This window comes from Miniopterus schreibersii, assembly GCF_964146895.1.
Source record: "Miniopterus schreibersii genome assembly, chromosome: X".
NCBI lineage: Eukaryota > Metazoa > Chordata > Mammalia > Chiroptera > Miniopteridae > Miniopterus > Miniopterus schreibersii.
The window spans coordinates 65,574,880-65,589,968 of record NC_138104.1 but is presented as its reverse complement, the minus strand read 5'-3'; the positions used below and the strand labels follow the sequence as shown (position 1 = coordinate 65,589,968).

Genomic DNA, 15,089 nt, shown 5'->3' with positions numbered 1-15,089 from the left:
ACGGGGAGGTTTCAGGCAGGAAAGAGGCATATGGTGGGACTAATGTTTGGGAATGCTGCCCTGGTTGCTATGTTTAGAGTGGACTGCTGGAGATCAGAAATAGAAGGAGCAAAGGCCGTTCCTGGGTAGCTGCTTTAGTCCAGATGTGAGATGGTGTAGCTTGAACTAGACTTGTAGTTGTAAAGAAGTGAGAAGTGGCCAGATTAAGAACATATTTGGGGGACAGGGTCAGCAATACTCGTTGATGGACTGGATATGGCAGCTGTGGGGAGGGTGAAAGAGGAATTGAAGATGGCCTCTGTATTTGGTCTCAGCATCTCAATGGGAAGAGGTGCCATTTCCTAGGGATGCAAAACAGCTGGGGAGTAGCAGGGTGGCATTTAGAGCCCTGAGACAGATGAAGTCACCTAGAGAAAGAATAGAGTTTGGGGTGAGAAGAAGACCCAGGACTGAGCCCAGGTCACTCCAGTGGAATAGAAGATGGTTTAAAAGGGAGAGACTGGGGCGGGAGAGGCTAGTGAGCTGGGGGAGACTTTGAGGGGAGCAGCATGGAATGAGGAAGTGTTCAACAGTGAGGAGGCTGCTGAGAAAAAGAAGTGAGTGCTAGTGACCTACTGTTTCCTCCTAAATTCCATAATGTTCTAATATATTTTGCCTGCAGATGATAGTCCTCTTCTATATTACCCAGAAGATACTCTTTAAGCTGCCTTTTCCCAACACTTCCTCACTTTTGATCATTTCTTTCTTTTATCCCAAAGTGAGGAGAAAAGGAAGAAGAGGTGAGATGTAACTCTGAGAGGCTTGGTATCTGCCTGCTGCTTTACCAGCTTGATGGAAAAGAAAGTTTAGCTTGCTACCCAAAGGGAGATTTGGGGCTAATATACAGACTTCATTTTCCTAGGTCTCCAAGTACCCTTCTGCCCAAAAGCACAGAAAATGATAAGCAAAATCATATTATTTTGGAGTCGGTGCTGTGGAAAGTACATGAGCTTGGAGTTTAGGGAGTCCAGAATCTTGTATTGATCCTATAGACCTCAGAGAGCAGTGGGCTTGCTGTATCCCAGCCCCCAGCCCCCAGAAGGTAAGGGGCTTGTTTTAGATAACCTGGAAGATTAGACACCTCTGCTGGGGCTGATGAATCCAGATGGCATCTAGTGCCAACCCCTCCATTTACAGACAGCAGCAGAGCTAGACCCAAGTCCCCTTTCCACTCCGTCCCCCTTCTACAGTGGCACTTAATGGGAAAGGCAACTGTGCAACTGGGAAAGCACTGGATAAGATATAACACACTTACCTCTTTGAATCGCTGCTGTTCACAGTTGCACAAGAAAGTCCCAAAGAGACAGCTATAAAGGTGATCCAAGATTGTAATCAAGAATAGCTCATTAAATTCAAATGCTGAAGGAAACTTAAATGAAGAGAGAAATAAGGTTAAAGTTCAATGTCTAAGACAGAGTGGTACCAATATTTTTGTGAAAAGACAGTTGAACTGCAACTTGGAATACAGTCAAAGATTAAAAGGAAGATGGAGTCCACAAAACTATCTACAGTTTCAAGTTCATGCTTATAGATCTGGTTGAACCAGAGCAACAAAAATCGTAACCTTCATTCCTAAAAATTCTTATGGAGCCCTGGCCAGTGTGGTTCAGTTGGTTGGGCGTCTTCCTGTGCACCAAGGGGTTGCTGGTTCAATTCCCAGTTAGGGCACATTCCTGGGCTGACGGCTTGATCCAGGGTAGGGGGCATGCAGGAGGCAGCCAATCAATGTTGCCCTCTCACATTAATGATTCTCTTCCCCCCTTTCCCTTCCTCTCTCTCTAAAACTCAAGAAAAAAATCCAAAAAAAATAAAAGCTTATGGAGCTCCTATTTCTCATCATGATGATAATGATGGTAGAATAAAGCCCACACTCACCCTTCTGCCAGAAACAACTAGAAAGCTGGACAAAATATATGAAACAGCTGTTTCCGGAAATTGGCAACAGACAGCATGGGACTATTCCCCAAGAGAAAGGAAACAAGGAGGCAAGCCCTACTATTGTCCCAGCTTTCTGCCTGGAGGCACATTCTGGGCCATGGAGAATGGGAGGGGGGGGCAACTGGGGAATTGCAGTCACAGTATATACCAGAAGTGACTCAAGGAAAAATAGAAAGTCTGTATCTATTAAAGAAACAAGTCATAATTTAAAACCTTCCCACAGAGACAACTCCATGAACATACACCCCCAGATACTTACCAATATATAAGCAAATTGAACCTGGCAATACAGAAAAAGGCTACCAATACATGACCAAGTGGGGTTGATCTCAGGAAGGAAAGGCTGCTTAACATTTGAAAATCAATAATGTTGCAAAAAAATCAATTAGTGAAATTCACCATATTAACAGAATAAGGAAAAAAATCACATGATCATCTGAACTGTTGTTTTAGCTAATTCTTAATGGGGTTCTGGAGAATTCTAAGACTGTTCTGCTGCCAGGAGGTTCTAGCCAGTAGCTGGCATTTAGTAGCCATGAGGAAGGAGACAATCTAGAATGATAATAATGATCCTTGTTGTAGGCATGTACTAGGGTCCTACCCTGTGCCAGAATTCTAATTTTAAAACATAGTAAAATATTAATCATCCACTGAATGAAACAAAGCCAATTAGAGCAAAACCAAATAGAACTATCCAGCATGTTTTTATTTGTCAGTTTACTTTAAAGACCTATTCCCCAATCAGAGTGATGTTCCCACACTATCATGACTAGACCTATCATCTTTAGAATGACAACCAGGGTCACTGATAGACAAGTTTATTTTTTAGCTTAGATTTATTATTTTATTAAAACAGAGATAAGCTTCTCAATGAGAAACAATGGCCAATCCAGGACTGTCCAAACTCCAACTGAAATTATTTTCCTCACCAGGATATTACATTATCCAATTTAACAAATTCTGCTCAGCTACCTTGGATTAAAGTCAGCTTCTCTCTCCATCTTAAAGATTGCTCTTATAGAAACATATAACTCTGTTCTAACAAGCCCCATCAGAATACCACTTCTTCAGAAGCCTCTGGAAACTAGCTGTGGTGGTTGTTCCTTTTAGCATTCTTGTTCTCAGATTAACTAAAATCAGTGATGAACTAAATCTACTAAATCTGGTTGAAATGTTAAAGATAGCTATTGGTTAATCTTCTCTCAGAGCCTTTAAGGTTGCCCTTACAACTCCGACAACGGCCTCACATTCCAAGTGGCTTTTAAAAGGTCAAGTATATTGTGTCCACTTTCCCAGTCTTTTTCTATGCATCTTAGTTATGCCCTATTCATAAATTATTGGAAACATGAAATTTATTCATTTTAAGCAAATATACAACATTTGTGTATGCTGAAGCTTTATTAAATCAAGAATAAGAATGAAAAAAAATCTATATTTCCTTTACAAATGTTTAAAAATATATGTTTACTAAGAGGACAGCAAGGCTTTTATTGAAATATTTTTGAAGTTGTATGAATCTTCATTCCTAAGCCTGCATTCTGGATCTGAAAGCTCAGTTGGGTGCATTCTAGCACCACTGACTGAGTCTTATTCTGGCCTACTGGGCACCAGTATGGAAGGTGAGGGTGGGGTGGCATTTAACCCAAGCCCATCAGCACTAAAGACACTGGAACACAAGGGCTCCATCTACTCACCTCAGCTGCTATTCACATTCAAAGAGCATTGTGGCATTAAATTCTCAACTCAGAACACATTTCATTAGAGTAAGCAGCAGTAGGTAGAGGAATACAAATGAAACGTGAAGTCTCTGTGATTCATAGTTTGTTTTGGCCTCTTCTCCTGGAAACTATGCCATTTACCTAAAAAGTATGGTTTCAAACACTCCACAGAAATCCATAATAAAATTCTGCCCCTCTTGAGGGACAAAAATAACAACTTATTAAACCTATCCAAAACCAGAGTCTGTTGAATTATGGCTGTTTTAAAACGTCTTTGAGGCTCTTTTCTAAAGAGTCCCTCAATTACTTTTTCCCTTAGTTCCTTTTATATAAATTTGTACACAGAGACTAGTTCATTTTATCCTGAGATTTCTAACAACTTTACACTGATTTAGCAGTTTACTTGATTTAGCAATAGACAACCTAAAAATAAGTTAATCTTGTTATATTAACACATCCACGTTTCTACGTCTAATGCACTAACCAATTATCATTTTAAAATAATTATACACATTTCATAGACAGTCTTAGAGTTGTAAAAGTCATCTGAAATTTTCTAATCCAAACCCCTTATTTTCTTTCTTAAAACAAACAGTACAAAAATGATACAGATCAGAAATGAAAATAGGCACTAATCAACATGACTAGTGGTAGTCAGATTGAAGATGTTAATAACACACGCACATTTACGTAGATATTTGGAAGGAATGAGCTACTTCACATCCACAAAATGGTGCTTATCCCTTCAGAAGCATCAGAATTATTTTTTGTGTTTGACATTTTTATGCAATTTTTCTAGGACGGACTCCATATTTTCCTGTCTTAACCTGAATGTAAGCATCATTTAATTTTTTACTGGCTTGGCATCAATATGAACAGCAAAAAGTACATGGCACACAAAACAGTGAGACTTCTGGCCAGCCTTTTGAGTATATGTTTGCTGTTACCTATCACTCATACCAGGGTGCCTACCTGGGAGATCACCTTTTACTCCAACAACCTTCTAATTGGCTGCTTTCAGTCAGCTGTGACCTGGCACTCAGATGACTGTTGAGTACAATCAGCTCCCCAGTCTAAAAGTAAGAGTGAGTTCTCAGGGAGGCCCAAGGATGCTGGGAATTTACTTTGGTTGCCCCCTTTTTCCTTATTTGTGAAGGTAAGTCTATCCTCTCTAGATTCTGGCTACCCCAAGTGTGATCTGTGGACCTGCACCACGAACTGGGTGCTTGTTAAAAACGCAGACTCTCAGGCTCCACCCCAGACCCACAATCAGAATCTATATTTTACTAAAATTCTAGGGGAGGGGGCCCACCTGGTGTGGCTCAGTGGTTGAGCACTGACCTAGGAACCATAGAGGTCAGGACACATGCTGGGGTTACGGACTTGTTCCATAGTAGGGGGCATGCAGGAGGCAGCCAATAGATGATATTTCTCTATCATCCATGTGATATTTCTATCTCTCTATCCCTCTCTCTTTCTCTCTGTCTAAAAACAAATAAATAAATAAATAAAACCATAAAATCTCCATAGGGTTTCTGTGCTCCCGTAAGTTTGAGCAGTACTGGCCTAGGAAACAATCCTCAGCCTCCCCCTCTTCCCATCTCTCCTTGCCTCTCCCCTTCTCCAAGGTTCTCCTCACCTCTCTACCTACCTCAGCCTCTCTTTCTCTAACCCTGCCCCCCCCCTCTGACTACCTCTCCCTTCTCGCTCTCCCCCTATCTCCCTGCCCCGATCTGCTTCCCTCTCTCTCTGCTGGCCTCTCAGCCTCTCCTCTCTGCTGTCTTCTCTCTGTGCCCTCTTTCTGTGCCCGCTCTCTTTGCCATCTTCTCTTGTGTCCCCTTCTCTCTCCTGCCCCCTTTCTGCGCCTTCTTTCTCACCTCCTCTCTTTCCTACACTCTTCTCTGCACCCTTTCCTATCCCACTCTGCCTTTCTGCTCCCCTCTGTCTCCCTGCCCCCTCTATTTGCCTTCCCTTTCTGTCCCTCCACTGCTTCCCTGCCCCCCTCACTGAATCTTTCTGCTCCCCTCTCTCATCTCCCCTCTCTGGCACCCCCTCTCTGCCTCCCTGCCCAGTCTCTTTGCCCTCCCTCTCTGCCCCTTCCTCTCTTTCCCTGGCCTCCTCTCTCTGCCTATTCTGCCCTTCTCTCTCTCTGCCTTTTTCTGCCCCCCCACCTCTTTCTGCCCCCTTCTCTGCCTCTCCCACTGCCTCCTTCTTCACCTCTCTGCCCCCATCTCTGCCTCTCTGCCCCTTTCCCTCTCTGCCTCTCTCTGTATATTTCTGATGCCCTCTCTGCCCTCTCTCTACCCCTCCCCCTCTTCTCTACCTTTTTCTATCCCCTCTGCCTCTATCTCATCTCCCCCCTCTGGCCCCTCTCTCTCTGCTCCCCTATGCACCTCTCTCTACCCCGTTCTACTCCTCTATCTACCTCTCTGTGCACTATCTCTACCCCTCTCTGCCTCCTTTTGTCCGCCCTGCCTTCCTCCTTGCCTCCCTGCACCCCTGTCTCTGCCCCTTTGCCCTTTTTCTCTGCCTATCTCTGCCCCTATCTCTCCCGGTGGCTCTCTCTCTGCCTCTCTCTGTCCCTCTGAATCTCCCTGCCCCTCTCTCTCTCTACCCCTCCCTGCCCCTCTGCCTCTACTACTCTCTACCTCTCTTCCCCTCTCTTTGCCCCTTTCTCTCTGCTGCTCTCTGCCTCCCTCTCTCTCCCTACTCTTCTCATGTCCTCTTCTCTCTCTTGACCTCTCCTCCCTACCTCCTCTTCTCTACATTCCTCTATCACACTTCTCTCCTACCCTCCCTCTCTACCACCCTCTCTCCTATCCACCTCTCTGCCACCCTCTCTCCTACGCCACTCTGCCACCCCCTCTGCCTCCCCCAATGCCTCCTTCTGCACCTTTCTGCCTCCATCTCTGCCTCTCTGCCCCTCTTCCCCTCTCTGCCTCTCTGTATATCTCTGATGCCCTCTCTGCCCCCTTTCTCTACCTCTTTCTGCCTCTCTCTGCTCCCCTCCTTCTCAGCCTGTGACGCTCTCTCTGCTCCTCTCTCTGCCTCTTTTGGTCACTCTCTGTGTGCACCCCTCTCTTTGACCACTCTTTCTCCCTGCCCCTCTCTCTTCCTGCCTCTCTATCTCTCCCTGTCCCTCTCTTTCTCTGTTCCTGTCTCTCTCTGCCCCTGTCTTTTTATGCCTCTCTGCTTCCCTCTGTCCCATTCTCTGTGCATCAATGCCCCCTTTATCACCTTCTCTCTGCCCTGCCTGCCACCACCCCTCCTCTGCCATCCTCTGTCACTCCCTGTGTCTCTTTCTTTCTTTGTCTGGCTCTGGCTCTCTCTCTCTGATTCTAGGTCCATTTCCGTGGCACAATCTCCCATCATGATGATAAGTCCCCAAACTCAGGTTTGGATGTTAGAGATGAGGGGAAAAATAGCACATACCTCAAGGTCTGCTTTGAACTAAAGTCCTCCAGGCCCAACTGGCTTAGGGAAGGGTAGTCCATGTATAGCCTTCTTACTTACAGGGCCCTAAGCACCAAGAGATGACAAAATACTCTGCACCTTTCTATCTGCCATTGGTTCTTAGATAGCCATTTCCCTCGGTGACTTTGGGGTTAGAGGGGCTGTGGGGGGGCAGGGTGTGGAGACTCCTGGATTCCCTAGTCAAATCCCCTTTGCTGGCCTTCAGTCTCATCCCCATCTTTAATGTGTTGGGATTTTACATTTCAGGTCCAGCAGGAGTCTGTATTTCCTTGCACTGACAGAAAGGGAGCAAGAGAGGCAGAATGGCTGAGGAGTAAGGCCTTGGTTTGCTAGGCTGGGGGACAGGATGACTGACAAAAACCACTTACACACAAAAAAATAACTTTTGATGAGAAGTTTGTTCCTTCTGCTTATATTTCTAAGTGAATTAGAATAAAAATGAATTAAATAAAGAAGGGATCATATTTTACATCCATACACACATCTTCATTTTAAATGAACATGAAAGTTTATCTATTCTTCAACTTTAAGGTATGTTTGAATGAGACTATATAGGTCAGAAATATATTTGAAATATCTCACCTGTCTCGTCATTTGCCAAACACAATCAATAAACTGAAGAAATATTGGTGACCGGTCAGCATCTGCATGATTGTCATTGCCATGGCCCACTCGCTGTAAAGAAACAAAAGGTTAAATGCTTTAACGTATGCCACAGTCCTCTCAAAAGTCACTTTAAATTACCTGGTGACAAGAATCATGTCTCGCTCATATGTCCCAAGGCCTAACAGAATTCTGGCACATAATAGGCACTCAAAAATGTTTACTGAATTGAACTGACTTTCGTTAGTCTTAGGAAACAAAATTCCAGTGTATTATATTTTTACATGTTGATTATTTTATAATGTTTCTTTCATATAGCTGGGATCAAGAGTTATAAGCAAACAGCCATCATTTTTCAGTCCAAATGATGGGGTCAACCCTAGCCACCACACCAAGTGCACAGTGTCAATATGGGACTACCAATTAGCAGCTCATAAAGCACATTATGACTGCCATTTTCTCCACAAGTGAAAAAAATGTGGTTTTTTCCATTGTTCAGAAATGTAGGGATATCTGAAAATAAAAATAATAATTAACAGTATACAAATATTAATCAATTCTACGACTCGGAGAACCCCAAAATCTCACTCTTGAAATGGTAATGCGTAGAGTCCTTGCTCTAGGGAGTCCAATGTTGTATTTATTTTTTCCAGTTTTGAGATATAGTTGATAACTAGAATTCCCTTTCATGCCTTTTGATATTTTAGAAGATAGTGACAGATTCATACTAAGAGTAAAAGATAATTTCAAACACATAAATAGGACTGAATAAAAAACATTGAAAATAAGTTAAACAGATCAAAAGTGAGCATTCTAAGAGAAGCTTCAAGTAATCTGATGATTCAAATAAACTAAGCAAAAGGAAGAGAAAGAAAATACATTGTGAAGATACAACACAACCACCAGTCATTAAGAGTGAGAAATACTGGGTCTATGAAATTGCCACCAGGAAAGACATAAAAACAAGGAAATGACCAAGACAATGTCAACACCTCAGAGCAACATTGTATTGCCTTCTTTTTAAAAATTTTTAATTGTGGTGAAATATTTTAACCAACTTAACCATTTTAAGTGTACAGTTTAGTAGTATTAAGTATACTCACATTGTTGTGCAGCCATCACCACATCCATCTCCAGAACTCTTTAATCTTCCCAAACTGAAACTCTGCCCCCATTGAACAGCTCCCTATTCCCCCTCTTCCAGCCCCTGGCAACCACCACTCAACTTTCTATACATTTGTAAGCTCTAGGGACCTCATATAAGTAGAATCACACACTATTTGTCCTTTTGTGTCTAGCTTATTTCACTTAGTAAAATGTCCTCAAGGTTCATCCATATTGTAGCATGTATCAAAACGTCCTTCCTTTTTATGACTGAATAATATGTATAGATAGATCATATTTGTTTATCAGTTTATTTGCTGATGGACTCTTGGGTTGTTTCCACATTTGGGCTATTGTGAATACTGTTGCTATGAACATGGCCCTTCTGCTTTCATTTCTTTTGGGTATATACCCAAAAGCAGAATTTCTGTATCATATGGTAATTCAATTTTTAATTTTTTGAAGAACTGTAAACTGTTTTCCATAGCAGCTGCTTCCATTGCCTTATTTCTGTACTTCCCCTTTATAAAATAATTCATAGAATCTGCTCTTCAGTACTTACGGCACCTAGGGAACAGTTTCACACTGACAGTTCACAATTTAGGATTCATTCTTTCTTTTAATAGACATTAAAACTCCTATCATGTTTGTAACACATCTTGCCTGGCCCTCAGTATTTCAGGCATTTTCATGGTATCTAGTAGAGTCCAGGCCTTTGGCTAGGCACCTGGGGTACAAAGACAAATGAGACACGGTACCTGTGCTTGATGAATAATTAATTTATGGTCTAGTCATAGGAGAAAGACCTATAAATAAGAAGGGCAGTAAAGTGTTCCAAGGGGTATGGTGGGGCCACAAAGGAGCAAGTAGCCATATTAAGATGGGGTAGATAAGGGAATGGGGAAAGAAAGTCACACAAGTCAGTAATGGAGGAGGTCTCACTTGAGATAAACCTTGAAGGACAGGAAGATGCCTGCTTCCTGGCTGGCCATGGAGATAATATATCAGAAGCAGTAGGGGCACCAGGGGTGCCATTATTAGCTGGATACAGCTGAAGCTCAGAGGATGAGGCACAGGAAGGGAGGCAAAATGAGGCTGGAAAGGTGAACTAGGGCCAGATCACTAAGTGCCACGAATGTTGTGCTGTGGAGTTTGCCCACAATCCCATAGGCTATGGGAAGGCTCTGAGGGATTCATGTTGGGGAGTGGCAGAATCAGATCTGCTTCTTGGAAAGCTCCGTCTGGCTGCAGTGAGGACACTGAATTGGAAGGGTATAGTCAACAGAGAGGCTAGTTAAGAGACTGCCACAATAGTCCCAAGGGAGATGGCCAGGCCTGAATTAAAGGGGCATCAGTGGCAATGATGAGAGGAAAGATTTGAAATACATGTGTTTAAAGTCACGGGACTGGCCGAGGTCACTAAGAGATTAAGCACACAGAAGATAAATGATCCAATGAATAAACACTGGGGAACCCCAAAATTAAGAGGTTGGGGAGAGAGGGAGGACTGGAAGGTAGGAGGAAATTCAAAAATTTAGAGAGACCTAGAAGCCAAGTGAAAAAGCATTGCCAGAGGAAGGGAAGAAGCAACAGCATCAAATACTCAGGCTAAATAGAAGGACTTGGCAGAGTGGCTGTCATTGATGACTGTGACAACAGCAGTTTCGAGGAGGGGGTGTTGTGTGGAGGAACTCTGGCTGAAGTGGGTTAAAGACAGACCAGAAGGAGATAAAGTGATAGTGAGTGCAAATAACAGCTTTTGCTGGAGGAAGAAGCAACAAAGGAGTTTGTGATAATGTTTAAAATAATAACAGGAGCTAAAACTTACCCACACAGCATGGGCCAAGCACTGCCCTAAACACTTGATACATATAAACTTATTCTCACCCCATGACACTCCATTTCAAAGAAGGGAAATCAAGGTGCAGAGAGTGAAGGCATGTGTCCAAGGATCTGACAACAGCTCCCAAAGGGATGCTATGGAACTTCCCTTCCCTCTTTTCCCTGAGAGTGCATGCACAGTGAGTATACTCAGCACCCTCAAGGCTGGAGCTACTTAATTCCTTGAATTGTTCATCCTTCTGCTTTCCACAAGCGAGTTTGAATGGGGTTCTGGTAATATTCCAATTCAACACAAGGTTCAGGCAGAATTCCCAACAGTTCAACAGCCTGAGCAGGCCAAGAATTAGTTGCCATTTGGACTTAAAAAAAAAAAAAAGGCAGCCCAAGAATGCCCTACCAGATGACCCAGCAATCCCACTCCTAGATATACCCAAAAGTGAAAGCAGTCTGTTATGAGCTGGGTTGTGCCGCAACCCCCTCCCCATTTTGTATGTTAATGTCCTAAGCACCACTAATCTCAGAATGTGACTATATTTGGAGATAAGGTCTTTAAAGAGGTCATTTAAAGAGATGATTAAGTTTAAATGAGGCCATTAAGGTGGGCCCTAATTCAGTCTGACTTGTGTCCTTATAAGAAGAAACTTGGACAGATACACCCAGTGGAAAGATCATGTAAAGACATAGCGAGAAGGTAGACATCTACAAACTAAGGTGAGAGGCCTCAGGAGAAACCTGACCTTGTCACAATCTTGATATTGGACTTCTGGCCTGCACAACTATGAAAGAAACTTCTGTTGTTTAAGCCACCCAGTCTGTGATAATTTTTGTATAGTAAAAACTTTTATACCAATGTTCACAGCAGTGTTATTCACAATAGCCAACAATCCAAGTGCATATCAACAGATGAATATGCAAAATGTGGTATACACATACAATGGAGTACTATTCAGCCATGAAAAAGAATTAAAATTGCCCTGGCTGGTGTAGCTCAGTTGGTTGGAGCGTCATTCCATGCACCTAAAGATTGCAGGTTCGATTACCAGTGAGGGCACATACCTAGGTTGTGGGTTTGATCCTCAGTGGGGGTGCATATGGGAGGCAACAGATTGATGTTTCTCTCTCACATCAGTGTTTCTCTCTCTTTCTCTCTCCTCCCACCCTCTCTAAAATCAGTAAAACATGTCCTTGGGTGAGGATTAAAAAATAAATAAAATCCATGACATTAAAAAAAAAGAATTACATTGATATATGCTATAACATGGATGAAGCTTGAAAACATTATGTTTAGTGAAACAAGCCAGTCACAGAAAGACAAATACTGTATAATTCCACTTATATCAGGTACCTAGAATAAGCAATTCATTGAGGAAGAAAGCAGGTTAGTGGTTGTCAGGATCTGGGGGAGGGAGGAATGGGAGTGACTGCTAAATGAGTACAGGGTTTCCTTTTAGGGTGATGAAAATGTTTTGAAACTAGATAGAGGTGGTGATTGTATAACATTGTGAATATACTAAATGCCACTGAACTCTAATCTTTATTTTTTTAATTTTTATATATTTTTTGTTAATCTTCATCCAAGGATATTTTTTCAATTGATTTTTAGAGAGAGTAGAAGGATGAGGGAGAGAGGGAGAGAAGGGGAGAGGAGGAGAGGGGAGACACTGATGTGAGAGAGGCACATCTACTGGTTGCCTCCTGCAAGCACGCCGGTCACCCCAACCAGGGCTGGGGGATCGGACATGCAATCCAGGTATGTGTCTTTGACCAGGAATCGAACCCGTGACCTTTCGGTGTACAGGCCGACACTCTAACCACTGACCTGCAATGGCCAGGGCCTGAACTCTATACTTTAAATGGTTAATTCTATGTTATATGAATTTTACCTCAACTTTTATTTTAAAAAGTCATACCTACATTTGAAAAAAAAAAAAGAATGCCTTACCAGAAATATACAGTGCTGAGGGTCCTGATAAGAGCAGAAAGCCTGTGCACATGTGCATGTGTGTGTATACATGTTCAGTGATATACACATGCATGCATATGATAGAGCAAAGCAGTCAAAGCATGCACTTATCTCAACTTACCAGTGCAAATCTATGTCCAAAACTTATCCATTCCTTTTCTATGAGAGTCTCAAATCCTTTAATGGTGCGGTAATAACTATCCAACATCAGCATAGCCAGAGATGTAAGCTGGGCTGTTCGGTCCCAACCGTCGCTGCAATGTACCACCACTGAGGTTTTCCCAGATTCTATTTTATCAGCAATTCTCACTGCCCCGGCAAGAAGCATCTTCAGAAAAGAAGGCACATTAGACCAAGCAACATTTAATTTCTATTATAGCAAAAATAATTATGAGGAGAACACTGGAAGTTCAGGTCAATAAACCAAACAAGAATGGAATGAGCATTTGACAAAAATCCAGCACCCATTTTTGATAAAAACTCTGAGCAAAGTGGGAATAGATGGAGCATACATCAACATAATAAAGGCCGTATACTACAAATCTACAGTCAACATCATACTCAATGGTCAAAAACTAAAACCATTTCCCTTAAAAACAGGAACAAAACAGGGATGTCCACTTTCACCATTCAAAATAGTACTGGAAGTCCTTGCCACATCCATCAGGCAGTAAGAAAACATAAGAGGTATTCAAATTGGAAAGGAGGAAGTAAAACTGTCTTTATTTGCAGAAGACATGATACTGTACATAGAAAACCCTAAAGACTCCACCAAAGTACTACTAAATTTGATAAATAAATTCAGCAAAGTAGCTGGATACAAAATTAACATCCAGAAGTCAATGACATTTTTATACAGCAACAATGAAGTCTCAGAAAGAGAAACTAAAAAAAAAAAATACCATTTACCATTGCAACTAAAAAAATAAGATACCTGGGAATAAACTTAACCAAGGATGTAAAAGACCTATAATTGGAAAACTACAGGACACGTAAAAAAGAAATAGAGGAAGATATAAACAAGTGGAAGAATATACCATGTTCATGGATTGGAAGAATTAATATCATTAAAATGTCCACAATACTCAAAGCAATTTATAGATTCAATGCAATTCCTATTAAAATACCATCAGCACATTTCACAGATCTAGAAAAAATATTCCGAAAATTTATATGGAACCAAAAAAGAGCCCAAATACCAGCAGCCATCTTGAGAAAGAACAGAGTGGGAGCCATCATTTACTGGATATCAAACTGTACTACAAAGTCACTGTAATCAAAACAGCCTGGTATTGGTACAACAACAGACATATAGATCAATGGAACAGAACAGAGACCCCAAAAATAGACCCATGCCACTATGGTCAGTTAATATTTGACAAAGGAGGCAAGAGCATACAATGGAGTAAAGACAACCTCTTCAATAAATGGTGCTGGGAAAACTGGACAACTACATGCAAAAGAATGAAATTAGACTACCAACTTATACCATGCACAAAAATAAACTCAAAATGGATAAAAGGCTTAAATATAAGTCGCAAAACCATAAAATTCCTGGAAGAAAACATAGGCAGTAAAGTCTCAGAAATCCCATGTAGTGGAATTTTCACTGATACATCTCCTAGGGCAAGAGAAACAAAGGAAAAAATAAACAAATGGGACTACATCAAATTAAAAAGCTTCTGCACAGCAAAAGAAATCAGCCTCAAAATACAAAGGAAACCCACGGTTTGGGAGAATATATTTGCCAAGGATGTATCTGATAAGGGGTTAATTTCCAAAGTGTACAAAGAACTCATACAACTTAACAAGAAGAAGACAAAAAATTCAATTAAAAAATGGGCAAAGTGCCTGAATAGACACTTCTCCAAAGACCTGGAAACAGCCCAAGTGCCCATCAGTAGATGAATGGATAAAAAAAGCTGTGGGACATTTACACCATGGAATACTATGAAGTAAAGAAAAAGGATCTTGTACCCTTTGGGACAGTATGGATGGACCTGGAGAGTATTATGCTAAGCAAAACAAGCCAGGCAGAGAAAGACAAACATCACATGATCTCACTTATATGTGGAATCTAAAGAACTTAATAAACTGATGAACAGAATAGATTCAATGACATGGAAGCGGAGATCAGACTGACGAATCTCAGGGGGAAGGAGGGCAGTGGGTGGGTGGTGGGGGAGAGATTAACCAAAGAATTTATATGCATATATGCACAACCCAAGGACACAAACAATGGTGTGGTGAGAGACTGGGGAAGAGGGTGGAGCGGGGTGGAAGGGGTCAATGGGGAGAAAAAGAGATATCTGTAATATTTTGAACAACCAAAAAAGGACCAAAAAAAAGGTATGGAATGAATTGAAAATCACTAGAAAACATTAGCATTGTGGGGGAAAAAAACTTAT

The 15,089-nt window shown here is 41.8% G+C and overlaps 1 protein-coding gene across 3 annotated transcripts in view; it reads right to left on the bottom strand.

The window, feature by feature from the left end:
- MTMR1 (myotubularin related protein 1) overlaps window positions 1-15,089 on the bottom strand; it is a 78,859-nt gene that overhangs the window by 9,503 nt on the left and 54,267 nt on the right. For all 3 annotated transcript variants that reach the window (XM_081124976.1, XM_081124974.1, XM_081124975.1), the window contains 3 exons: window positions 12,803-13,009; window positions 7,752-7,844; window positions 1,295-1,408 (listed from right to left, as the gene is read on the bottom strand). In XM_081124976.1, the coding sequence (XP_080981102.1) occupies window positions 1,295-1,408; window positions 7,752-7,844; window positions 12,803-13,009 (414 nt within the window). The remainder of the gene's footprint in view (window positions 1-1,294; window positions 1,409-7,751; window positions 7,845-12,802; window positions 13,010-15,089) is intronic.